The sequence below is a fragment of the Jaculus jaculus genome, chromosome 16 (genome assembly GCF_020740685.1).
Source record: "Jaculus jaculus isolate mJacJac1 chromosome 16, mJacJac1.mat.Y.cur, whole genome shotgun sequence".
NCBI classification, from domain to species: domain Eukaryota; kingdom Metazoa; phylum Chordata; class Mammalia; order Rodentia; family Dipodidae; genus Jaculus; species Jaculus jaculus.
In genome coordinates, this window is record NC_059117.1 from 17827656 (window position 1) to 17854992 (window position 27337).

The 27337-nt window shown below is 40.1% G+C and overlaps 1 protein-coding gene across 2 annotated transcripts in view; it reads right to left on the reverse strand.

The window, feature by feature from the left end:
* Reln (reelin) overlaps positions 1–27337 on the reverse strand; it is a 498095-nt gene that overhangs the window by 274483 nt on the left and 196275 nt on the right. For both annotated transcript variants that reach the window (XM_045135772.1, XM_004652888.2), the window contains exons 5-6: positions 14155–14187; positions 11210–11288 (exon numbers count right to left, since the gene is read on the reverse strand). In XM_045135772.1, the coding sequence (XP_044991707.1) occupies positions 11210–11288; positions 14155–14187 (112 nt within the window). The remainder of the gene's footprint in view (positions 1–11209; positions 11289–14154; positions 14188–27337) is intronic.

Sequence of the window (27337 nt, forward strand, 5' to 3'; positions counted from 1 at the left end):
TTAGTGCACACTGTCCTTCTAGTTCTGGAGAAGCAGGGGCAGGCTGACCCCTGAGCTGGCTGCCTGATTTATATCCAGAAGGGATGAAATGATCATAAACCAAAGATATCATTCTGTTCAAATATAGCTTGGTGAACCAATCATTTTACTGTCTCTTTTACATGTTTTCTTTTTTTTTTTGTTTGTCGAGGTAGGGTCTCACTCTGGTCCAGGCTGACCTGGAATTAACTCTGTCATCTCAGGGTGGCCTTGAACTCATGGCAATCCTCCTACCTCTGCCTCCCGTGTGCTGGGATTAAAGGCGTGCGCCACCACACCCGGCTTAAATGTTTATTATTATTATTAACAAGACGTTTCATATGGATACATGATGTGTTGGTACCCTGTTTTCCCTCACCTCTGCTCCCATTCTATTGGGGACTCTCCTCAGTAGGGTTGTAGATATTCCCCCATGGAGCTGTAGTTTGTGTTTGGGAGCAGCACTCAGTTATTTTAGTCTGGGCATGATGTCTCAACCTGTGGTTCTTACAATCTTTCCACTCTGTCGTCCGCAAAATTCCCTGAGCCGTGTGTGAGTTTTAAGTCTACTTCAGTGATGCGCTCTTAGAAGACTCTGGATCTCTATTTTGGTAGGTGCTGAGCATCCTCAGGGTCTGTCTCCTACACCCTGGTGCTGATTATCAGGGACAGCATGCTGTCTCTGATAATTTTCTATTTTCTAATGGCTACATTACAAATTAAAGAAAAAGCATTGGGGATGTAGCTATGTTGTAGAGCATTTAACTGGCAAACTCAAATCCCTAGTTTCAATCCCCAACACTGCGAAACAACAACAAAATCCAAAAGAAAAGAAAAAAAAAAAAAGGAAGTCCTCTCACAATGAAAGATATAGATGAATTAATTTTTAAAACATTTCATTAACATAATATATTCACATCTTATTTTCATATGTAATTCACATAAAAATTATTAATGCCATCTCTATATTCTTTTTCCGTGGTAGGCCTTCAAACTGTGGGGTGGATCTTATAGTGTATCTCCATTTCAAGTGCTCAACAATCTTGTATGACTGGGCCCCACCACATTGCACAGCGTAACTCTAAAGAATTACAGGACCTGGAAACTGACAGCTCTCTGGACAACTAGAGATAAAAATCCAAACATTTAGAAACTCATGGAACTGAGTGACATGAAGGTCTAGGATGTAGATGAAATCAAATATATCTATTTTTAGGTAATATGGGAGAGAGAGAGGGATGTAAGTAAGAGATGAGGTCCTGAGGAGCATTCAGGCATCCCAAATCTCTGATATGAAGTTGACTCTTCCTTTATGGACTAATTCTACAAGTTCCCAGAAACTGAGGTTAAATTTTTTGGATGATGTAAGTAGCCCAATTTTCTTTAGGCTCATAGAGCAGGGTGGGTGTGGGGGGGAGTGCTATTTGTTGTGACATTTAAATCTATGGCCTTATAGCTAGATTTCTTCCACTGAACTCATTCTGAGGAAAATGATGGGCTTTGTAAAGTTAGGCAACATATTCATCCAGATGTGTGGGAAGGAGGAAGCTACATAATTCCAGTTAAACAGACTTTTGTTTTTCAATTTAAAAAGGAATGTGACCTCCCAGGCTAAGGATTAGAAATGAATTGCTTTTTTACATAATGACAAAAATACCAAATATTGTGTTTCCCTAATCTGAGGGACTGATTCTCCTTTTTCTTACTTCCCAATAAGAAAGGGAAAAAAACCCACAAAAAACAGAACACAAGAATCTGACAAATATGGCACATTATATGAATTACTTACATCCAATATATTATGTCATAAACAATATGATTAAAGGAGATTTTCAAGGAAATGCTTGTGATTTTCAGACGATATGAAACCTGATTTTATTGAACTCTCTTTGAACCTATCTATTTATTACATGCTTAGATTTCACAAGCCTTACCTATTACTGGAGTTCACAGATCATCGGGTTAAAGGGGCCTGTAATATCACTGCATCTCATTACCCCCTCATTTTACAAATGATAAAGCAGGGTTAAATTCAGGTTTCCTGACTCCTTGCATAACAGTCCAACTCTACCATTAATACAGCCAGTAAAAGAATTCCAGTTCTATAAAAAGAATAAGTATTTCAAATAATGTATTTTATTGCTGAAAATTATTTGAAAACCTGACTAGTCTTAAAATTATTTTTCATTTATAAAGGATTTTGTTTCACTAATAAAATTTCATAAATGAAATTAAATAGTTTTCATAAAGAACTTTGTGTGAATTCACAGGATATATATATATATAGACTAAATTCAATACATCTTTGGCTACTATATACTCTTAGCTGCTCAACTTATCAAATCTATCCAGTGTACCTTCTTTTTTTTTTTTTTTTTTTTTGGTTTTTCAAGGTAGGGTTTCACTCTAGCCCAGGCTGACCTGGAATTCACTATGTAGTCTCAGGGTGGCCTCGAACTCACAGCGATCCTCCTACCTCTGCCTCCCGAGTGCTGGGATTAAAGGCGTGCGCCACCACGCCCGGCCAGTGTACTTTTTTTCTTTCCTTCCTTCCTTCTTTCCTTCCTGTCTGCTTCACTTCTTCCCTCCCTCTGTCTTTCCCTTCCTCTTTTCCTTTCCTTCCTTCATCAAAACCATAAGAGAACCAATAGTATAAAGGCTGTTCTTTGCTGACCAAAAAAACTAGGGACAAATAACAAACAAAATATAAAAGACATGGGATGAACATAGTTTTGCTTTTATTGTAACCAACTCCATGACTGTTTTTAAGCTTATGACTTTGGTGTTATTTTTCCTTTTTAAAAAAGTATTATTTAGGTGACTGTTTTTGTCTTTGAACACACAATTTTATATGATGCAAGTAAATAGTACACATCCAAAGATACAATTAGGCCTATAGTTCAGTGGGTCCAGAAGAACCTGGAGTGAAGAGTGCTTTGAGACTGAGACCCATCTCCCTTACTGTGGGACTAGAAGGGCTTCCGGGACACTGGAAATGGAGAGAATTAATGAGAAAATTGAGCTCTTTTGTACAAAGGAAATGTATGAATAGTTGGTAGTGACATCATCCTGATAACAATAAATAAATAATTGAAATATTATTTTCTCAAGAGTAGTCTAACAACATGACTATTCCTCTTTTCAGGGCTGAGTGAAATCACTCAGCCTTTAGTCAGGCACTCTATTGAAACAAGTTAATCACCTGGAAACTGACAATCAGTTATCATCAGATTCTCATTTGCGATACATGTCATTGGTCCCTAAGACTTAGGGCATCGTATTATCCATCCAGAATTTATTACCTCTGAGTGGATCAGTCTTACATTCAATCTCATAAGAAGCAGTCTGGCATTCTATGAGGCAGATTTGTCTATTCACTGGCATTTCTCAACAGAGATGTTAAAATCATTTTAACATTGTCCTGTCCTTAAAGAGTTCTTTAAAAATGGGAAAAAAAGATCTTTTCTTGTAACTACTTGATCCCAAAATAATCTGTCTCTGCCTCCAAGTATAGATCACACTGTGTGTTAACAAGATCTCATGTGTGATTTTGCAGATCCCAAGGCCAGATCAGGGACTGCGGATCCACCAGAGTAAATGAGATGCTGCTGGCCATCTGTTACTGGGCAATCAGTTGATTTTAGACACACCAGTGCTTCCTGAACCATTTTGTTCATGCTTTCACAACCAATCTACTCAATATTTGGTATTTATTTATTTATTTGCAAACAGAGAGATAGAAAGGAGACAGAGAGAATGCGAATGGGCATGTTAGGGCCTCCAGCTGATATGAATGAACTCCAGATGCATGAACCACTGTGTGCATCTGGCTTTAGATGGGTACTGGGAATCAAACTCAGGCCGTCAGGTGTTGCAGGTAAGTCCCTTAACCCCTGAGCCATCTCACCAGTCCATGATATATCTATTTTTAAATTTTGTTTTATTGAGGCAAGGTCTTGCCACCTTGCCTTGACAAGATAGCCCAAATGCTGGGATTGTAGGTGTATGGCATTATGCCTTGCATTGACTATATTGTAGAATATGTTTTTTATTTTAATAGGGGGGTGTAGAGAATGCTTAGTGGTTAAGGCACCTGCTTGCAAAGCCAAAGGACTCAGGTTTGATTCTCCAGTACCCACGTAAGCCAGATCCACAAGGGGTGCATGCATCTGGAGTTTGTTTGCAGTGGCTAGAGGCCCTGGTACATCCATTCTCCCTCTCTCCCTCTTTGTATCTTTTTTTTTTCTCTTTAAATAATTTTTTTTTAAAGTGGGCATGCCATTTACTTGTAAGCAATTTATGTGCTTTTTTTTAGAGTTAAAGTTTAAAAAAATTAAAATTTCAAAAACATCCAATTCTCTTTGTGAATGTGGACTATTAGAAAAATAACAAGCCAAGTTCACTCTGTAAGGTTGACAATGAAATCACCTTCAACTATGCCATACCTTTTTTTTTTCCTAAGGAGTTAGCACGTGTCTTAGTCGTGAAAATGACAAACTCCATTTATAGTTCATTTTTTCTTATTACTTCTCAGTTTGGAAGGTAAGAGAACTCTTCTGATTTCACTGGGGAGTTTAAAAGTTTGATCTCTTCTTCGTTCACAGGTACTGACAAATAGGTTAAAAATAACTCCTCTAATATCCTACTACTGCACACAATATTCTAATCTCCTACTATGGTGAATTCTACAACATGCTGCTTGAAGAAATATTTTCTCACTTGCTTCAAATGTACTTGACATTTAATTTCATGGAGTGATCTCTTGTTTCTGACATCTAGAATACAGAATAAAGAAGGAAATAATAAACCTCCATATTCATACCTTATTTCATTAACAGGACACCTCCTGGTTAACCTTTCTATTGTAGATAGAGACTTTCTCCAGGGCAATTACATTAGAGTTTTATATATATATATGAAGAAGGAGAACATAGCAAGAGAAGAAAGTTTGAAGGGAGTTTTGTAATAAGAAAAAATGTATAAATAAAATAAAGACTGAAATATATTAGGAAGAAGTGAAGAAATCAAAAGGGAGAGGTAAGAGAAAACACAAAGATTCATATATGATCAAAACACTGCACTATGAAGCTCCAAACATCAAATTATAGACTGTAGTTGCAAAATCCTAAACTACCATGATAGATTAAAGGTTCTGACGAGGATGTGTCATCAGAGAAGACACTTTGCTTTTCACAGCAATCTCTTGTGTTTCCTTGTTCTCCTTTTTCTACGTGGAATTCCTGTTGGGGGTGCTGTTGTGCCCCACCCCCCCATCACCAGTACTAGCTTCCAGATTTTCTGCCCATGGGATTTCTGGTTACAGGCCAAATTTTGTTCAGAAAAACTGAATAAAAATGTTTGCCCAATTTCTTTCATTGGTTTTACTTGGAACCCCACTTACAATGTTGTTCTCACACTTGGTTGCTGAATGAGGGGGTCCCCTTTGCTTTTGTTATTTATGAGGAGGAAAGGGATTCCAACATCCAAGTTGAACTAGAAGGTGGTTATACCGTGTGCCTGGCTTTTTTTCCTTATTGTCTAAGTGACCATGAGATAAAGCTTCAAGCTAGACTGACTCATCCAATCCCAAAGCTTTGGTATTTTTATGTCCTTTGTTCACAATCATTTTCCCCAAAGGAAAAGAAATTTAATAAGCCCAAACCATCCTTCTTTACTCTATTTCATATTAATTGCTCCCAAATTGGTATTTTCCAGGGACTGCCAGATGCAGCTCAGTCGATGAGATTTCAGCTGTAAATTGTGGGGTTGTCTGCGTCAGAACCAACTAGCGGAAGTTTTCTCGTTCCATACGTCGGAGGCAACTTTATATCATTCTTCTTTCTAGATGCCTCACATGCGCAGCGATATGACAACTCACTCAGCTGAGAGTCTCCTGCAGAGCAGCTACCGTTCCCAATCTCGGCTGAACAGGACACGTTTGCTATTATTATTGTTCTATCATTGCGCTGGAGGGGAAACATCTGTTACCATCTATCATTGCGTTCTTTAATAGCCCCGTGCTTCCCACTAGAGCACCAGAGATATTATAACTCTGGATGCCTTCTGTAATCTTCAGAAAACAAGCATTAAAGGGATAACTTAAGCAAAACAGAGAGTCCTCCTTGACTTTGCAATTGCCTGGGGGTAAAGGCACTTCCAACACAACCTAATCATTTTCAAGCATGCACTTACATTTTAGCGCCTCCCCTTTCTTCTCTCTCTCTCCTCTTTCTTTCCCCTTCTTCCCTTGCCTCTCCCTCTTTCATTACAAATCAACAATATCCACTATCCCCCTTGCTTTCCTATTATTGCTGACATCTTCATTAAGATAAATAAATTTATACACACTACAATACATAGATCTCAAGATTTTTAAAGAATATCTTATTTATTAGAGAGAGAAAGAGGGAAAGAGAGAGAGAAAGAGAATAGGTGAGCCAAGGCCTGCAGCCACTGCAAATGAACTCTAGATGCATGTGCCATTTTGTGCAAGTGGCTTACATGGGGACTGGGGAATTGAACCCAGGTCCTTAGACTTCACAGACAAGTGCCTTAATCTCTAAGCTATCTCTCCAGCTCAGGTCTCAAGTTTTTACTAACACGAACATCAGTGTAAAACACACACACACACACACACACACACACACACACACCCTCTCAAGATCTAAAATGCAATGACTGCCCCATAAAGGTGATGGTGCTAAAACAGTTTAATTCCCCAAAAGGGACTCCAAAAGTGTTGTTGAATGTGCAAGCAGTAGTTGCTTAAGCAACACGTCAGGAAGATGAAGTATATTTGTGATTTCTTGACATGCTAGGAACCAAATCCAAAGTCTCAGGTACGCTACACACGTGCTCCACCCCTGAGCGCAGGTCCTTCATACAAGTGGTTCTAAGACTTCTTCTCAACTTAGCTGTAGGGAATTTATCCCTATTTTTTGGGGGGAGGGGTTCTGAAGGGCTGGTGCTGCATGGATAGGGCTCTATGGACCCCTCTGTCGGAGAAGCACAGCTGTCACAGTTGAGCACGTTTGCTGGTGGGGAATTGTCAGCAGCAACAATGACTCAATGAGAGAGAGTACAGAAGTGAAGTCCTTCTTCTCAAGACCCAGCACTACTGTATTTGTCTACTCGCTCTCTTCATGTTACTTTACTCTTCACTGCTCAACCAACCAAGGCAATAGGAGAGTGAAGACACAGAGAGCCCTTACAATAGTAAAGCTCCAAAGAAATCCATGGAGCCAAGAGTGGAAGGAAGCTACAACTGCATATCCACATAGTCTAAGACAGTATCACAGAGAGGCCCAGGTGCAGGGGCACAACGCGGTCTGCAAACCCTCAAGCAGCACTTGAAACAGCAATTGCCCAAGAGGAGAGGTTAGAACAGAGACAAAGGCTCTCTGACTGTGAGGATGGTCACCAAGAGTGAACGGAGGATCAGTATATCGGGCATCTGCAAAAGTCGGGGAGCCAGAGATGTTCCCTAACTGCCTGCTGTCACACTAATGTGACCCCCGAAACTAAGTTAAAACCTAGAAACAGGGGCTGGAGAGATGGCTTAGCAGTTAAGTGCTTGCCTGTGAAGCCTAAGACCCCGGTTCGAGGCTCGGTTCCCCAGGACCCACGTTAGCCAGATGCACAAGGGGGCGCAGGCATCTGGAGTTCATTTGCAGTGGCTGGAAGCCCTGGCGCGCCCATTCTCTCTCTCTCTCACTCTTTCTCTCCCTGTCACTCTCAAATAAATAAACAACAAAAAAAAATTAAAAAAAAATAAAAACCTAGAAACAGGAGGAAGCCAACCAGAGCTGACTTAAACTAAGTTATCACCAACTTGATAGAAAGGGTGATAATAGAAATGAAATTAAGTTGGGCTATAGAAGAACAAAGGAAGTTTTGCTTTCCTGATATTTAAGTTTGTGAACAAAATTCATAAATTCACTGTGTATGCATAGGCACTTTCTGGAAGAACTCAAACCAACTGTTACCACAGTTGGCAGCTCTCAGGAAAAATAATATAGGTCTAATATGCAGTAAAACCCTTATTATTATTTTTATTCTTATCTTGATTGACCTTTGCACCAAGTAAACGATTAACTTTTGAATCAATTCAAATATTCAGACTGCATGGTAGGCAGCATATCTGTATTGTGCTAATGTACAAAAAGTTTCTGGGCTGGAGGAATTGCTCAGTGGTTAAGGCACTTGCCTGCAATGCCTAACGACCTGGGTTTGATTCCCCAATACCCATGTAAAGCAACATGCACAAAGTGGTGTGTCCATCTGAAGTTCATTTGCAGGGCTACAGGCCCTGGTTCATGTGCTCTCTCTCTTTCTTTTGCAAATAAATAAATAAATAAATGAATAAAATATTTTTAATAGTTTCTTATCTCTATTTAAACTGCCATTATGTAGCAAAGTAACTCAGTTATTAATTTTATTCATAATGTTAGTAATATAATTTTATGGTTTTGTGTTTTATGCATATGTAGTTATTTGTACATGGGACAACAAACTTGTATTTAAAAAACTGCACAAAACATATGGTAAGAAGTTGACTCTATGAGATGAAGTTAATGAAAGTGAATGCGTGCTTGAACTTTAAAACTAACTTTTGTATCTAAAACTAGACAGATACAAAGTTAATTTCTCAATTTCTCCTTTTGGTTATCCATAGAAATTACAAATTGAATAATGCACATGAAGTTTCTATAACCCCATGGGAGAAATACACACATCTTTCTTTCATTTGTAGTAGATTATTTAGTGGTGGAAATTTGTCTCGATGTGCCACACCCAACACACTGTTTCTCTCTGATGGTGTGTGGCAGAGGCCTACAGACAGAGTCGGCAGCCAGGATTCCTGTATCCATGATGCCACTTGATCACAGGGGTCCTAATTCTTCTGTGTATAAAAAGAATCAAAGACAGTATTATGAAGGACAAATTTATGGCAAAATGTATACCATAAAAATACTTCAGGAGAATGAAAACTGCCTGTAAGTTTCCAAAGCAAAGGGGCTTTGACATGTAATTAAAAATATAAAACTGGAAAATCTGATTTTCCTGGTGTCTATATTTGACTTTATGGCATTTATGCTTATTTTTAAGGAGTTCCAGACATCTAATTCTTTCTTTATACCCGCCTCTCCTCTGTGCTTTCATGATGCTAATTTCTTGCCATGTGTCACAGAGGTTGTGTAATATAGGTATCCTTAATTTGATGTTGTTTTTCATGCAATAATGATAAAGGAAGATTGGGGACTTAGTTACATGAACAAAGGCAGCTTTAGTCATAATTACTTCTTTAAAATACCATGTCTTTGTTTAGAAGAGAAAAACATCCATTGCACAAGGAATGTCACAGGGGAAAGGACAGGATTGAGGGAGGAAGGAAAGAGGAAGAAGGTCATAGATGGTAGAAGAAATAAGGAAAGAAAAACTAGAAGGAGAGAAAGGGAGAAATAGAGGTATTGAGTAAGACAGGAAAGAAAATGAGAAGAAGGGAGAAAGAGAAGTAATACAGAGTACCTGTCATGCCCCAGACCTGATACCAGACCTTTCACACTCATCCAACTCCTCAAACAAGGCTGCGAGGAGGTGTCTGACCCAGCTTTACTACAAGACAATGGAGATCAGAGCAGGGAAGCAGCTTTTGTTGCTTCTCAGTGTGCCCAGTTAGGAAGCTTCTTGTTCCAAGTCAAACTGGACTGGCCTCATCTCACAGCCTTGGCCACCTTTCGTTTAACAAAGCCATCTCTCAAATGATGAGCATGTCATAGTTAAAAACATTAACATGGCAGAATTAGTGAGATTATGTGCGATAAAGGATGAAGTAAAATTGCTCTGATGCCTGTTTGGTAAGAATACACAGTTTGTAAGGCTAAAAAAGAAAGAAAGAAAGAAAGAAAAACAGCAATGGGCGGGTGGACAGCTGAAGTGTAAGAAAAACCATATCTTAAGTAAAAGGGACATAAAATCCATAATCCTGACCAAGAAAGAGGTTATGAGATCAGTCATGAAAATGGCTGAAGCAAAATCGATCTGTTTTATTGATTTGAAAAAAATAACAGAATTTGAACCACATAGAAGTCACATTTTATATCTGTCAAGAAAACTCATTGAAGACATTGGCAGAAGTGAGCTTTCCTTGAAAGAAACAAATCATTTGATAGTATCTGTATTAGTGGAATGTAAAATGGATAAATATCAAGAGAATCAGAGATTTTTTAAAAAACTTCGTTGCCTTTTCTTTATATAGATCTCCATTTATTTAAAGTGATTTATATTTAGGACATATTCAGACAGAAGATGTGTTCTGATGATAGGCTCTCTCTCTCTCTCTCTCTCTCTCTCTCTCTCTCTCTCTCTCTCTCTCTCCATATATATATGTATATATATATGTATATATATATATGGAGAGAGAGAGGTGGGGAGGGAGAGAGAGACTTTAGGTAGGGAGAGAGAGACTTTAGGTCTGTCTGGTCTAGTAATATTCTGTTCTATTTTTACACTATCTAGACCCATATTTCTTTCTAGAGAAGACATAAAGGTTCCTCATCTGCTACTGAAGCCTCAAAACGCCATCTATATGTCATCTTCAGCTCTCACTCCAATGGCTACTTCTCCCAAGAAACTTCCACCAGAGGCATCTGTTGGAATTGCACAGTATTTTATTTGTATCCCCCCATGACATTTACTAATTTCTCCCTTACATCCCATGCTTTTGAAAATGTGTTCCCAGATCTCCCCTACTGAACAATTAGCTACATTGAAGAACCTTATCCTTTTCGAATTTCATATTTAAATAATTCCTACTACATATTTGTTAAGGTGGTAAAAATAAACAAAAGCAGGAATGAATACCACATGATGACATTCAAGGATAAAATGTGTACATTCTACAGTGAGTCTAGTCCACAGCTTAACAGTTCTCACTGACACTCTGCACTAAAGAGCAACTGCATTTTCACTAACTGCTTCTTAAGAGAGAAAAGTTTTACATTAAACAAAGTCAGCATCATTTTTTTTTTTTTTTTCCGAGGTAGGGTCTCACTGTAGTCCAGGCTGACCTGGAATTCATTATGTAGTCTCAGAGTGGCTTCAAACTCATGGTGATTCTCCTACCTCTGCCTCCAGAAGCATCATTTTTTATATCAAATAGTCTAAAGTACAGCATATCCTTATAACTTACCATATATTTGGATTTAATTCCAGTTGATGGTAGGAGTCAAAGTCATCTCGTAAAATGATGCTGTCACTGTGTACTTCAGCTGAGAAAAAGAATGTAGAGAAGGATCATACTACAGCAATAAATTCATCCAAATAAATGCCAACTTGCTGCACTTATGAATAATAGCATAGTATTTTAAAATTAAAACTAGTGTCTTTTTTTTTTTTGGTTTTTCAAGGTCAGGTCTTGGTCTAACCCAGACTGACCTGGAATTCACTATGGAGTCTCAGGCTAGCTTCTGACTCATGGTGATTCTCCTACCTCTGCCTCCTGAGTGCTGTGATTAAAGGCAGGCACCACCATGCCCAGCAAAATGATTTTTTAAGTTTATTACTATTATTATTATTGACAAGATGTTTTGTATGGATATATCATGTGTTGGTACCCTTTTTTCCCTCATTCTAACCCCATTCCATTGGGGATGCTCCTCAGTGGCTTTGCAGGTATTCCCCATGGGGTTGGAACCACATGTGGTGTTGAATATATTATCACTGCCCTGAGATTGTGTTAAATACCCGTGTTTAAGCTTTAGAAATAGGAGCATGTGCCACGTGTGGTGACACATGCCTTTAATTCCAGAACTCGGGTGTCAGAGGCAGGAGGATTGCCAAGAGTTCAAGGCCACCCTGAGACTACAGAGTGAATTCCAGGTCAGCCTGGGCTAGAGTGAGACCCTACCTCGAAAAACAAAAACAAAAAAGAAATTGGAGCATACTGAGGCATGACCTCATAAACTGTGGGGTACCAATGTTCACTGGGGGGGGGGGGCGCGGAAACACTCTCACGGCCAGCTACAATGTAACTGTACATAACTGGCAAAGAAAATTAATTAGTGCCTTAAAAACACTCGTACCTAATTCCCATGCTTTTCTTAGGAAGTTTGTTTTGGCTAATATTAAATCTCTGGGTCTTTTCTCCACAATTTTATTTGAACTAGTTAGGTTTTATGAACATTGAAAGCATATCACCTGATTAACAGAAAAACCCACAAGTTTTATTTTTTCTGAGGTGATGTTTTCTGTTTCTACGGGCTCACTTCCTCAGATATTAATTCTCTGAACTCACTGGGCAATTAAAATCTCTCCCAAGTACCAGGATGCTGACTTTTAAACTCTGTTTGATGACATCCCACCTGTGACAGTCTGCATCCCCTGTACGGCAGGTGTGCCAGCAGGCCAGCATATAATGAAGTCATGGAAACCCGTGAGTCAGCATGTGCTCTGGGAGCTGCTCCTGCTCACAGCTTCAGGCCCGAGACAGGGAAGATGTAGCTATCCACTGGAGAGAGAGCTGTGCTGCACTCTGAGCATGGGAGTGAATTAATGATACCTCTGCGCGATTGGCTGCAGTGCCGAAATGCCTACAGGGCACAGCTCTCTCAGTTGCCAGCCTGGCCGAGACTCAGCTGTACCACGGCGGGCCACCAGCCTGTCGTGGCAGCCAGGAGGCAAGCTTCTAAGCAGTAATGCTCATCTGCCAAGTCAGAGGAGCCCCAAGCTCGAGCATCACATAAAAGCAGAGCTTCTCAAGGCAGATTTTCCAAAGAGAAAAATAAATTAATTGGGTTTGTATGTTGAAAGGGAAGTCCCAAGAGATAAATACCTGGCGTATCTGCAGGTCCCACAGTGAGTGATATCTGATAAGGCTGGAAGCAGCTAGCGTGACTTTTCATTCTTAGTAAATTGCATAGTTGTAGGAAATTGTTTTTAAAATAAGTCTTCGCTAACATAAAATGAGAAATTTAACTCCTAAGGATCACTTGCTACCTAGAGTCTTTCTCTCCCAAAGGCAGCACGCAAGCCTCAGTGAGAATTTATTTATGTACTTATTAGCAAACACTGTCACACCAGTCAGTACACATTTTGTGACTTCACATAATACTTACTTCAACCCTGGGAGGTAGGTACTACTACTGATGGTGAGATAAATCCTGACATTTTGGCTTCAGAATCTGTGACTTTTGCCACTGTACAACCCTGCCTTGAATACTATAGGTCAGGGCTGAGGAAGAGCTCAGTGGGCAAATTGGTTGTCTTATAAGCTTGAGGAACTAGGTTCGAATGCCAATACCCACTTAAAGATGTGTGTAGTGTGCACCTATAATCCCATTCAGTCAGTTCCCTGAGGGCTGCTGGTCAGATGGTCTAGCCTGTTAGGCAGGGTCCAGGCATAATAAGAAACTGTCTCAAAAAGGTGGGTGATGTTCCTGAGGATAATTCAAGGCTGTCTTCTGATCTCTACATGTGTGCATGCACACACACGCACACACACACACACACACACACACACACACACAAGTGCATGATCATTCACGGTAACAACACACATGTACACATGCATATAATACATTTACTGAAAAAGAAAAACAATGGGCACCAAGAACATGACAGTATAAAATAAAATCATAGCTCTATTTCTAAAAAGCAGGCGATTATTTAAACAGCCTCCTTTCAACAACAACCCAAATTTATTATTATTATTTTTTTTTCCATTTAAGAATTTGAGCAGAAACCTCAAATCTGAAATGACCATGGTTCCTGCAGGTTCATGGTTCCACTTGCATGTCTTTTTACTTTACTCACTGCCCCTGTGTTCCAATATGATGGGCAGGAGCTCTGGGAGAAATTCATCATTTGAACACCCATCTATCAGATGATACCAAACAGAATGCCAGGAGTGAGGGCACTGTCAGGTGTGAATGTTCTTGCTGGGCAGCATAATCACTTCCTCAGGAGGTTCTGAGTTCAAGCAGAATCTGAGTCTAAATTCGGTGAAGTCTAAGATTGCTGACGAGCATGTCAAAGATCTAATAGTTAACACATCTTCATAACATCTGCCCACGTCGGCAGATGAGCAAAACAAGTGATAAAGTACGAAGTCGATGACATCAGGACTTAAACACTTACCTAGATGTGGGTGTGTAGTGGCCTCTGTTGGGGCTGGATCAAGAGAAGAAGAGAAAGATAATTAGCAACAAAACAAAAGTAAAAACCAGTGACACACAATCATCTATGCCGCTGGAAAACAGCTCACATAAAACAAGTCAAAGGGCTAATATTTACTCTGTAGAGATAAGATAAAATGCTAATCAACATGATGTAATAACATTGCTACCACTCTAAGTATATATCATATTTAAAAGTCATGGGTCCTCTCAGAATGAAGACTAGAATCACTCACACACAGGATGGTCACTTACTATACAGGCTTACTTAGGTAACAATTGAAGCATACATCAATGCAATGGGATAGTTAATGGATATGCCAAGACCTTTCTGGGCACCCATCATATGCCAGAAACTGTGTTCGGCATCAAGGAAATGCAAACAAAATGTCCACGTTGGTCCTCAAGAGCTCACTGTCATGTGGGCACAATCACAGTAGAGTGCAGTAAGTGTTCAGAGGGCGCAAGAGTGAGGTGAACAAACCAAGGACGGAAAACATAGCCTAACTAGTAGCTGAAGGGTGCCAAGTGAGATTTCCTGATAGACAATTTATTTGCTAAGGTTTTAAAGACTAGTAAAGAAAGACAGAGGCTGGAGTGTTAGCTTAGTGGTTAAGGTGTTTGCCTGTGAAGTCTAAGGACCCAGGTTTGATCCCTCAGTACCCACATATAGCCAGGTGCACAAGGGGCACATGTGTCTGGAGTTTGTAGTGACTAGAGGCCCTGGCACACCCATTCTCTCTTAAATAAATATATATAAATCAATTTATATATATATTAAATAAATAAATATATATATATGTGTGAATGAAAGATAAGCAGAGACACAAAAGAGAATATGTATATGAAAGATAAGCATATATATATATGTATATAGATAGATAGATAGATAGATGACAGAGACACAAAAGAGATTGGCCTTGTGAGAAAACCACAATTCAGCATGATTGGATGAAAGTTTAAGAGGAGGAAGTTGGAAGGATGAAATTGGAAACTATGATTAACTATGAAAACATGAGGATCCTCTGAACATCTCAAGGATGGTGTCTTCAACATGCATTTGAAAAGGAGCACAGGGGAAGAGTTTGGATGCACACAACATTAACATCTAACATTAACAATTATCATTGCTGATTTTTTTCTCCAAAGGATTTCCAAATCCATGAAGAAATGTCAGTCCATTACCTAAAAATTAACAGTTCATGACACATATATTTTAAAGTCTACTTGTAACTGCCAACGTGGAATTTTAGCTAGGTATGAAAATATTTGTTTCTACCATGGTGAGCACTTAGTTTAAAAATCCTTGGGGTTGGGGAGATGGTTCAGTAGTTAAAGCTACTTGCTTGCAAGCCTGACAACCAGTTTGATCTTCCTCAGTGTCATTTAGGGACTAATGAAAAGTGGCACATATATCTGTGATTCCAATACATATGTGGCAATTGGAGGTGGAGACAGGAGAACCCAAAAGCTCACAAGCAACAGCAGTCAAGGAGATCCTGTCTCAAAATAAGCTGGAAGGAGAAGAGACACATGCTGAGGTTGTCCTCTGTCCTCCACAAGTGTGCCATGGCGCAAGCATATCCATAGAAACATCATAATTATACACATATGCAACCCCCCCCAAAACACAGCTTGAACAGTACTTTAAAGCAAGAGCCAGATCTATTGCTTCATATTAACATGTTATACATATTGACATTTTTGTTCTTGGGTTTTTTTTTTTTGAAGCAGAGTCTATGGAAATACTTACTAAAACCTTTCATCATATTATATGCAAATGTTCTGAATAATCATCAGTGGGTTAAAGTCTTGAAAAATATGGAAGACAATCAATTTTAAAATCTTGTGTTTTGTATATGCTCATTGGTAAGTTGTTGGAGAGTTTAACAAAGGCTCAGTGAATTGTTGGCTTCAAATGAAGATTTTCTTTAAACAAAAGTAATATTTGTAAATTACCCAATAATCAAATACAAAGTTGGCACAGAGATGCATGTGCTTTCACCATTATCACACTGTGTATGACAAGCTGAGTTGGAGGGTTGGAGGGAAGTAAGAGCTTCTTTGCAAGCTAGCTGGAAAAGCTGGAGTCTCTGTTGAAAATGAAACTTTTGTTTTGCAGGTAGGGTCTCATTAAATAGTCCTTTACCCTCAATATATAGCCCACGATAGCCTCAAATTCATGGTAATCCTCCTGACTTGAACTTTCAGATGCTGGGATTACAGATGTGAGCCAATCACCTGTATGCCAAGGCTGAAACAGAACCATATGAAATACAAATTTATACTGATTTTATGCCCTTTCCTAACATGAACCAGTATCACCTTGGTTCATTTTAATTGAGTTTTTGCATCATCTAAGTTGTCTGAAAAAAATACAGGAAATTGTCTTAAATTTTGCTATGTTAATAATTTTAGAGGATACAAAAATCAACACACAAAAATCAGTAGCTTTTACATACACAGTTAATGAATTTCCAGAGAAAGAAACCAAGAAAAATGTGTCATTCACAACAGTTGCCAAACAAAACAAAACAACAACAGCACCAGCAACAGCAAGCAACCCAGGAGTAAACCTAACCCCGAACCAAAAGCATGAAAGAGCTATACAGTGAAAACATTAAGACAAAAAAGAAACCAAGGAAAATACTAGACAATGAAAAGACAAACAAACCATGCTTCCAGAATGGCATTAATTGAGAAAATGGCTTTATTACCAAAAACAATCTATAGATGTGCAAAGCAAGCTCCATCAAAATCCAAATGCTATTTCTCTCTGAGCTGGAAAAAACAACTCATGAATTCATAAGAAAGTACAAAAGTCCACCAACAGCCAAAGCCATCCTAAAGAGAAAAAACACAGTGGGAGGTATCGCAATACCTGACTTCAAATTATCCTACGGAGCCACGCTGACAAACAGCATGGTACTGGCACCAAAGCAAGCACATAGACCAGGGGAACAGAACAGAGGGCCATGAAACAAATCCACATGACTTTGGCCACCCAATCTTGGACAAACGAGCCAAAAACATGCAGTGGAAAGAGTCACAAATGTGCCTGCAAAACTGGATAATATCAGGGCTGAAGAGACGGGACAGCAGTGAAAGTACTTGTTTGCAAAGCCTAATGACCCAAGTTTGATTCTCCAGCACCCACATAAAGCCAGATACACAAAGTGGAGTGTGCATCTAGAATTCCTTTGCAATGGCTAGAGGCCCTGATATGCCCATACTCACTCTCGCTCTCCCTCTCTCTTTCTCTCTTCTGTCTTTCTCTATATGCAAACAAATAAATAAATAACAAAAATCCCTGGATATCCACCTACAGAAGAATGGAATTAGAACTGCATCTTTCACTCTGTACAAATGTGAACTCAAAGTGATTCAAAGACCTTAATCTAAAACTCTGAAACTGCTAAAGGAACAAGAAGGGAACACATCTCAAGATACAGGCACACACAAAACTTTCTGAATATGACTCTTAACAGAAAGGGAAGTAGCCCCAAGAATTTAACAACCAGGATGGTATGACATTAAAAAGCTTCTGCACAGCTAAGGAATCTGTCAGCAAAGCTAACAGACAGCCTGCAATATGTGAAAGTCTTTGCCAGCTTTCTTCAGTCAGGGGACTAATAACCAGAATTTACCAAGAACTGAAAAAAAAAAAAAATCAAAACCCAATAAATAAATAAATAGAATGAACTCCCAGTCATCAAATGGGCTAATGAACAGACAGTTCACAAAAGAAGAAGAAACACGGGTGGCCAATAAGTATTCTAAAAGTGTTAGACAGCTCTAGCCACCAGAGAAGTGCAAGTTAAAAGCACTTTGAGATGCCATCTTACCCAAGTCAGAATGGAGGTGGTCAAGAAAACTGACAGTAAATGCTGCCAAAGGTGTGGGGAAAGAGAAACTTTTATTTACTGATGGTAGCAGTGCCAATTAGTACCGACATCTATGGAAATCAGTATGGATGTACCTCAAAAGCGTAGACATAGAACTGCCATACGACCCAACTATGCCACTCTTGGGAATACACCCTAAGGAATTCCCACTCTATACAGAGATACCTTAATATCTGTGTTTATTGCTGCTCTACTTACAATAGCTAAGAATTGGAGTCAGCCTAGATGCCCATTCACAGATGAATGGAGAAGGAAAATATGGTACATATACACAATAGAATTCTACTCAGCAGTATGGAAAAATGAAATGAAATTTGAGGGTAAATGGATGAACCTGGAAAGAATTACAGTAGGTGAAGTGACCCAAACTCAGAGGATGAAAACCACATATTTTCTCTGATAGGCGAGCAAATGTGGGTAAAACCTAAAAAGATAGACTGGGAACAAGGGTGAGTATACAGAGACGGCAGAAAGAGGGGGGAGGGATGAGTGGAAGGGCAAATATGTCATGTAAACAAATGGGAGAAGATAGCCGGGGAAGGAGGACGGGGGAATAAAAATAAACTAAAAAGAATTTGCAAGTGCCAGAATGAATGGCACATAAAGTAAAGTAATAAAATACAATAACTAAAAAAGTGATTTTGGAGTTGCTTTTAAATTCACACAACATTCTTTTTTTTTTTTAAATTTTTTATTTATTTATTTGAGAGTGACAGACACAGAGAGAAAAACAGATAGAGGGAGAGAGAGAGAATGGGCGCGCCAGGGCTTCCAGCCTCTGCAAACGAACTCCAGACGCATGCGCCCCCTTGTGCATCTGGCTAACGTGGGACCTGGGGAACCGAGCCTCGAACCGGGGTCCTTAGGCATCACAGGCAAGCGCTTAACCGCTACACCATCTCTCCAGCCCCACACAACATTCTTATAAATTACATATTAATGCAGGGTCGATGTAAGAATAAATGAATTTACTCAGAAATGTTTCTGAAACACATACCTGTTTTCCCACCAAAGTTGAAAGTTAGGTGGGCTGTCCTCAAAACTGAACAAATTTTGTCAGGCTGAATATGAATACAAAGGAAAGCAAGCAACTTTGTGAACTTGATCTAGTCAGTGAAGATTTTCAAAGAGGTGTGAGTAAGTAGGTATGTGAAACTACTTCTGATGACAATTATATGAAATCTTTTTTTAAAAGGCCAAAAATTTCAGTACTCGCAATGCACGCCAAACTTTTGGAGTCTTAGATATGAGAAAAGAGAATGTAGAATACCACATTAATAAGTTTATATTACTTATATTATGTTGAAGTGTTTAATATTTTACATATTCGGTGTTAAATAAAATATAAAGTTAAATTAACTTCAGCCATTTCTTGTTTGCATTTTTCGTGCAGCCACTCTGTATTTAAAATTGCACGTGGGATTCACACTAGACTTCTATTGGACAGTGCTGAGCTAGAGGTAGAAAGGGAAGCTGGGGTAGGTATCCTTAGAGAATGCTTGCTAACAAAAGCCAGGAAAGAAAACTGAGTCTTTCCAAGAATGCAGGGTAGAAAGTGGGATATGTGTGTGCTCTTTTAAGAGTTGGGCTACCAGATCACATTAAAGTCTGGCAGCCTAAAGTAAGTATGTCAGGAAAAAAAAGAAAAACAACCCATAAAATTGTATTTAATTCCCTTTTGACAAATGTGATTTTTAAAAAATGGCCTATGTTACAAGGAAACTTTTCAATAGTTCTGCGACTCCAGAATAGAGCAGTACTAATAAATTTCAGTCAATTTACTGAACAAATTACTCAGTGCAAAGGATGGAGATGTTAATATGCTGGGCAGAAAAGGAAAAGAGTACTTAACTATAAACAATGGGAGTGATTAATGAGCACTGTGCTTATATTTTTGACCACTTAAAAATACTTGAGTTAGGTAAGAAATATACATTCATTTGTGTGTGCGTACGCGTGCATTCGTGGGCGCGTGCGCGTGCACACACACACACACACACACACACACATACACACGCTTTCTCAAACACATATACAATGTCAGGCAATTCTTACAAATACAGGTATTATACTACAAGAACTGAATTTCCTAGATCGTTTTGGAATTCAAAGGCCCCAGGTAGTCTTGCCTCAGGTATCTTCACCTAATTTGAAATTCTAATGTATTGAATTTCCAAAGCTAAATATGACAAATTAGACATGGTCTGTGAAGTTAGTATTTAATGAGCTGTGAACCCAGACTTTCATCTCCCCAGGAATAATTTCTTTATTACTTTTTATATTTTATTGCAATAAAGCACCATCTGACCTTCAAGTATGATAATTAAGCTTCCAAAAATGTTATAAATTTAGAATGAAAACAGTTCTCCCTGTGTTCAGGAATGTGCTTATGATCAGAATAAAAGATTACTTAATATTTAAAGACAGCTAAATGATACACAGAACCAGCAATATTAGCAATTATTTTTCTCTCCCTTTCATTTCTGACCTCAATTTGATTTGTTGATCAGAACCGCTTAAAATTTTTTTCATATTCTAAAATAAATTGAGTAGAAGTAGAACAAAAAATTGTATCTTTTACTTAGAGAACTGACCTGTCAATAATGGGACCTTGATGACACATGTTTTTTGGAGATAGTCATATAGTTTTCAAAAATTGACCATGATGGGGCTGGAGAGATGGCTTAGCAGTTAAGTGCTTGCCTCTGAAACCTAAGCACCCTGGTTAGAGGCTTGATTTCCCAGGACCCATGTTAGCCAGATGCACAAAGGGGGTGCATGTGTCTGGAGTTTGTTTGCAGTGGCTGAAGGCCCGAAAGCACCCATTCTCTCTCTCTCTCTGCCTCCTTCTCTGTCTGTCACTCTCAAACAAATAAATAAAAATAAACAATTTTTTTTAAATTGGCCATGAACTGAATAAGAATGACAACTGAAACCCAAAATTGATATATAAAATCATATATTATCCAACTTGGTGAATTTTTATTTAAATCATTTTTTCTGTGTATGTTTTTACAATATCCTACATGTTTGAGAACCTGAAGAAATGTAGTTCACAGGTTGGGGCAAATGAGAAGAATGTCAGTGGTAAGATGACCTCGGAGTCTGAGGACATACGGTTAGGTTTGCACAACGTTCAGCTGGGGCACGCATCTGCAGTCGTTTGGCAGCGGCTAGAGGTGTGCCCATTCTGTATCTCCATCCATCTGTTTCCCCCTCTCTCTCAAATAAGTAAAACAGCTTTTTAAAGAAGAACGAGATTAGTGAGATGTCGTGGCTCAGAGAGTCAGTGCTGTAGTTTTCTTAGTTTAGAGATGAAGGCATTGAGACTCAGGAAAAAACAAAACAAAACAAAAACGTAACCAGGAAGTTCCAGAGAAGAAACTCAAACCCAAGGGTAGCTTCTGCTCTCAACCTCTTTGCCTTGCTGACTGTCTTGAGCCGGCACCATGCAGCTGGGCAGGGATGGAACTGGAGGCGTGAGGGGCTCAGCAGAAGCCCAAGGACAGAATCACCGCCAGCCCCGGATGGGATGATGTGCAAAGCAGAGAAAGCCACAAGGAAAGTGCATGAGAGCAGGGAAGTCAGGGCCCGGTCCTGAGTTCTTTGGAGTGATTGGCATTCCAGTGGGTTACAGGTGATCGTGGTGAGCTGGCAGTGGAGGACAGAGGCAGGGTTAGGAGTGGAGTTCGGAAAGACGCAGTGCCCATTTGGAAGCTGGAGAGCAGTAGATATGTGGTGGTGGTGTTGGGGGGGGGGCACACAAAGATGAAATCCCTGTTCCTGGAAGTGACGGCTGTAGCATGTTTAAACACTGGGGAAGAGGGAATCCCTGAATAGCAAGATACTACAGCTACGAGAAAGAAAAAGCAAAAGTGGGTTGGAGGGATGGCTTAGCAGTTAAGGAGTTTGCCTGCAAAGCCAAAGGACTCAGGTTTGATTCCCCAGGACCCAGGTAGTCCAGGTGTACAAGGTGGAACATGCATCTGAAGTTCGTTTGCAGAGGCTGGAGGCCCTGGTGTACCCATTCTTTTTCTCTCTCAATAAATAAATAAATAAATAATATTATTTTTAAAAAGAAAAGGCAAAAGTGAAAAACAAAGAAAAAGTAGGAGCAAGGGCCTGAGAGGAGATGGGAGGAATGGCTGTCTAGTGAGCTTATGCTTTTTTTTTGTAAAGATTTTGTTTCCTCTGTTCTGGGTGGACTAGAGATATGAGATATTTCAGAGAAAGAGTGTGAAATTGTAACATACTGTCGCACAAATCCCTTGGGTCTGGCAGAGTGTCATATATGTCCACTGGGAACAGGATATGGTATGTGCTAATGTATACGAAAACATTCCAGTTTTTAAGAACTTGCCTATGAAGGGCTGGGGGAGTTAGCGCAGTTGCTGAGGTGCTTGCTCTCAAAGTATGAGGACCTGAGTTCATCACTCAGGACTCAAGGTAAAATGCTGGGTGTGGTGGTATATTCCTATAACCCCTGCACTTTGGGATGTGGAGACAGGCAGATCCCTGGGACTTACTGGCCCCCCAATGTAGCCTCATAGGTGAGCTCTAGGCCCATGAGAGACTTGTTCCAGAGAGTAACACCCAAAACTGTCCTCTGACCTCCGTGTGCACCTGCATACTCATCTGCACACACACACACACACACACACACACACACACACACACACACACACCTATGGGCACAGACCCATACATAAGCATAAAGCTCGATTATGAAAATCTACATTAGTTATTACATAAAACTACTGTACCCTAAAATCAAGATGGGCTAAGAAGTTTCAAGAGATCATTTCACAAGTCAAAATTAAATTATGATTTATGTATGTTGAACAACAGGTTTGATTCCCTCCCCCAAATGATTAATCATGTATGTCCAAACCTCGGTTCTGTCCTTCACACTACGAGGGAATCAGGCCGACTGTACGGCAGCACGGGTGGAAAGCAGATGCTAGGAGCTTTCAGAAGTCAGTGTCGGGCTCTTCTCAAGCATAAATCTCAGTGCTTTGACTCTGGACTAGATAAAGCTGTCAAGTGGGGATGTATACAGCCCTTGGCGCTGAAAAGAAGGCTGTTTAAATCTATGTTCAATCACCTTGGAATAAACAGCATCAGCCCAAAACACCCTTTCTCAGGAAATTAAAAAAAAAAAAAATGTAGCCAGACCCACCCAGAGCCAGGAGCAAGAAATTTTACTATGACCGTGTCAGCCAGCTCCATGTCATTCCCTTTAATCTTGCCAGTCTTTAGGATCACTTAGGGACACTTTCTGCCAGCTACTGCCCCAGGAGGGCCTTAGTTCCTTCCCCTGTTGGGTACTTTGTGAGCCCTTGAAGCAGAGATTAGGGGGTGTTCCTGGGTGTTTTTCCCTGAGCCTCTTATTCAGCTCTCTTTGTGTGTAAATTACAAAGCTGGGGGATGCCAGGAACAGAAGTTATAACTGCTAAGCTGAAATACACGCCTCAAAACAGCCATGGGGAAAACAGATGTCTTTGACTAGCAAATGTTTAACACTGGGAAAATTCAAGCAAATCACATTAGTTCCCCTCTCTGAGGCCTTCAACAATTAAGGTAGGTATGGTAAAACCCAATTCTGACTATTTGAGGGAAACAAGCCTCCTTCAATAAAGATTTTGCAATTTAAGGTATTGGAATAACATTTAGTAATACATGCTATTTAGTAACAAAGATGTAGATGGGGGCATCTGTGGATAGGTGTGGTATACAATTGATACAATAGTGCCATGCAAAGGATCCATTTAAAGAAATACCTGATTAGCTGGGCGCAGTGGCGCATGCCTTTAATCCCAGCACTTGGGAGGCAGAGGTAGGAGGATCACCTTGAGCTCAAGGCCACCCTGAGAATACAGAGTGAATTCCAAGTCAGCTTGGGCTACAGTGATACCCTACCTTAAAAAACAAAAACAAACAAACAAATAAAAAAAACCCACATCAGATTGAGCCAGGCATAAATCCCAGCATTCAGAAGAATCACTATGAGTTCAAGGCCACCCTGAGACGACATAGGGAATTCCAAGTCAGCCTGGGCTAGAGTGAGACCTTACCTTGAAACACCCGCTCACCCACACCACCCCCCACACACATCTGGCTGTAGTGCTAGGAATTGAACCCAGGGCCTCAAACAAACCTCATGTTTACTAGCTCTGCTCTCAATGCACCACCATGCTTAAACTGTGCTTTTAGTAAGTGTTGAAGCCATCTAAGTAAATTAAACACCCAATTCAACTTATGGCTTTGCTTATTACACTTTTCCTTTTAAGTGAACTTTTAGAAGTCCTTAATGCAAGTGATTTAATAATGCCAGACTCTGAGGTCTGAAGAAAGCATGAGATCTATTATTGATGAGGGATTGGAGTCCTGGGAGGGATTAGATCTCCATACAGACTCCAGAGATTCCCCAGGTAATGAACCCCATCTTCAGCCCTTGTCCAAGTTATCAAAGAATAAAGAAGGATAAGTTATGAGAACTTATTATAGTATGAAAACAGGAAAGCAGAAAAAAAAAGGCAGAACAGAATTCCTTCTCTGACAAAAAAAAAAAAAAGACCAGAAAAGAATTTCCTTCACAAGCTTGTAGAGGAAGGGAGAAAATGCTTGAGGCTCATTTACATGAGACAGATATCAAATTCCAACACACTTCCCCACCAGGCTCAAATGTGTGAGGAGGAACCTGATTGGCTAGTGGAGCCAGAAGGAACACTGATTTAGGAAGGGCCCACCCACAGGTACCAAACTGTAAAAGAAACTGGAAGTTGTTGCTGAGGAGGGATTAGGAGGTATAGCCATCTTGGATGAGACTTGATCAGATCCAGTTCTTGTCCTGACAGGGAAGGCAAGATGGCCTCCATGTTTCTGTGGATTCCCAGCTGACTATCTTTCAGGGAATAAAAGCTACCTTTCATTTATTCTTATTTTTTTTTAAGAGAGAGAGAGAATGGGCACACCAGGACCTTCAGCCTTCTGCGAATGGACTCTAGATGCATGCTGTGCCTTGTGGTTCATGTGCAAGATTGCACACTTGTGTCACTGTGCATCTGGCTGTGTGGGATCTGGGGATTTGAACATGAGTTGTTAGGCTTTGCAGGCAAGCACCTTAATGGCTAAGTCATCTCTCCACCCACAAACTACTTTTTTTTAATCCACATCATTGCCATGACCCAGTAGCTGAAGAGAACACAGCCACAAATTTGTCACCCAGATTTGAGCGTGACAAACAGAAGAACTGCTAAGCCCAGCAGAAAATAGGGAAGGTACTTGGCAGCCAGCTGTAAGCCTGAGCCTTCTCCTTCCTACACACAAAAAGCCATTTGCCTCTAGTTATAACCACCTCCGTCAACTCACCAACAGAGGATTCTAGCGTGGTTTATAAGCGGCCTGTGTCCTTTGGTGGCACCACAGGGCATGGCCGCTGCCAGCGCACTAAGTCTACCATCTGGCCTGCTAAATAATCAATGCGTGCATCCGCTGAGGGCATGCCAAGAGACTCACAGGCCAGTAAATAAACATACATCCTTATTCTCCAGGAACCGTCTTCCTCAGTGACTTGTGCACGTTGCTGGACCAGTGGTGGCCACACTGACCTGCTGCACAGTGGGTACTTGCTTTATGTGTGCAGATTTATAAGGACTTTGAAAGTGTGTATTGTCTCCCAGGATTTCAGAAAATTTGGGCAATAGTGACTTTTTTTAAAAAATTGAGGTAGAGTAGGTTTTCAAAGCGTAATTTTTGTTTCAAGAATCTAGTTGGGGCTGGGTGGGGTGGCACCTGCCTATAATCACAGCCCTTGGTCGGCAGAGGCATGAGGGTCATAGGCACAGGGATGGCTTGGGCTCCATGGAAAGACGCTGTCTCGAGAAACAAAGCTGGGGTATGAAGAATGACCCTCGACTTGCTACAATGGGACCTACAGGGGACTGTGTGCGGAGATTTGGATTTTCCCCTTAGGAGTCAAACATGATGAGTCACTTTCCTTCTTAGCTTCCTTACTAGTCTGTAGACAAGGAAGCTAGTTTCATTTTCATAGCTTCAGTATGAATATTATAATGCATCCTCAAAGTATAATGCATTATATTATTTTTTAAATAATTTTTATTGGAAACTTTAGTATATGAAAATACTAAACATTGGTTCCGTTCCCATAGGGTCATTCTCCCCAGTCCCTGTTCCGCTGAGGCCCTCTTAAGTGTGGTCATTGCTCGTCATTGTGGGGTCACGAAAACTAGTTGGTTCTTGCAGGGAGGACAGTGCCTCAGTCACCTTCCCACCCAGCGGCTCTTACATTCTGTCCACTCCGTCTTCCTAAATGTTCCCTGAGCCTTAGGAGGCAGGCTAGTGTTGAGCCCTTGGCAGCCTCTGATTTTCTGCCTTGATGAATTGTTCAGCAGTTCACTGTGTGGGGGAACAGGGCATAACACAAGCATGGCACTGGGAATTACCAATAATAGTCTACGCTTTTAAATTATTTATTTACTTGATAGAGAGAGAGAGAGAGAGAGAGAGAATGGGTGCTTCAGGGCCCCCGGCCACTGCAAATGAACTCCAGATGCATGTGCCACCTTGTGCATCTGGCTTATGTGGGTTTTGGGAAATCAAACCTGGGTCCTTTGGCTTTGCAGAGCAGTGCCTCTTGACCACTAAGGCATCCCTTCTTCCACCAAAGCCTTTTTTTTTTCTTTTGTTTTTATTTTTTCAAGGTAGGGTCTTACTCTAGCCCATACTGACCTGGGATTCACTATGTAGTCTTATGATGGCCTTGAACTCATGGCAGTCCTCCTACCTCTGCCTCCCGAGTGCTGAAATTAAAGGCGTGTGCCACCATGTACAGCATAGTCTATACTTAAAAAAAAAAAAAAGCTTTTTCCACCCCAGCAGAGAATGTTCATCAAAGCCATCTCTCTTTCTCTCTTAAGGCATGTGTGTGTATATATATATGTGTGTGTGTGTGTGTGTGTGTGTGTGTGTATGTATATGTATACATACATACATATATGTGTATATATGTGTGTATATATATATATATATCACATTATTAAAAACTTTAATAATTCTCATTTTATGTGATTCACAGGGAGAATATTTTAGGTGTGCATCTCTTTCTAGGTTGTTCAATGATAATTCATATAGCTGTTCCTTTCAATTATTTTAGTCCATTTTTGAGTTTTCTTCTGCTCCTCCAGCCTAACAGTACTTCACCAGTGCTTTTGTTTTACA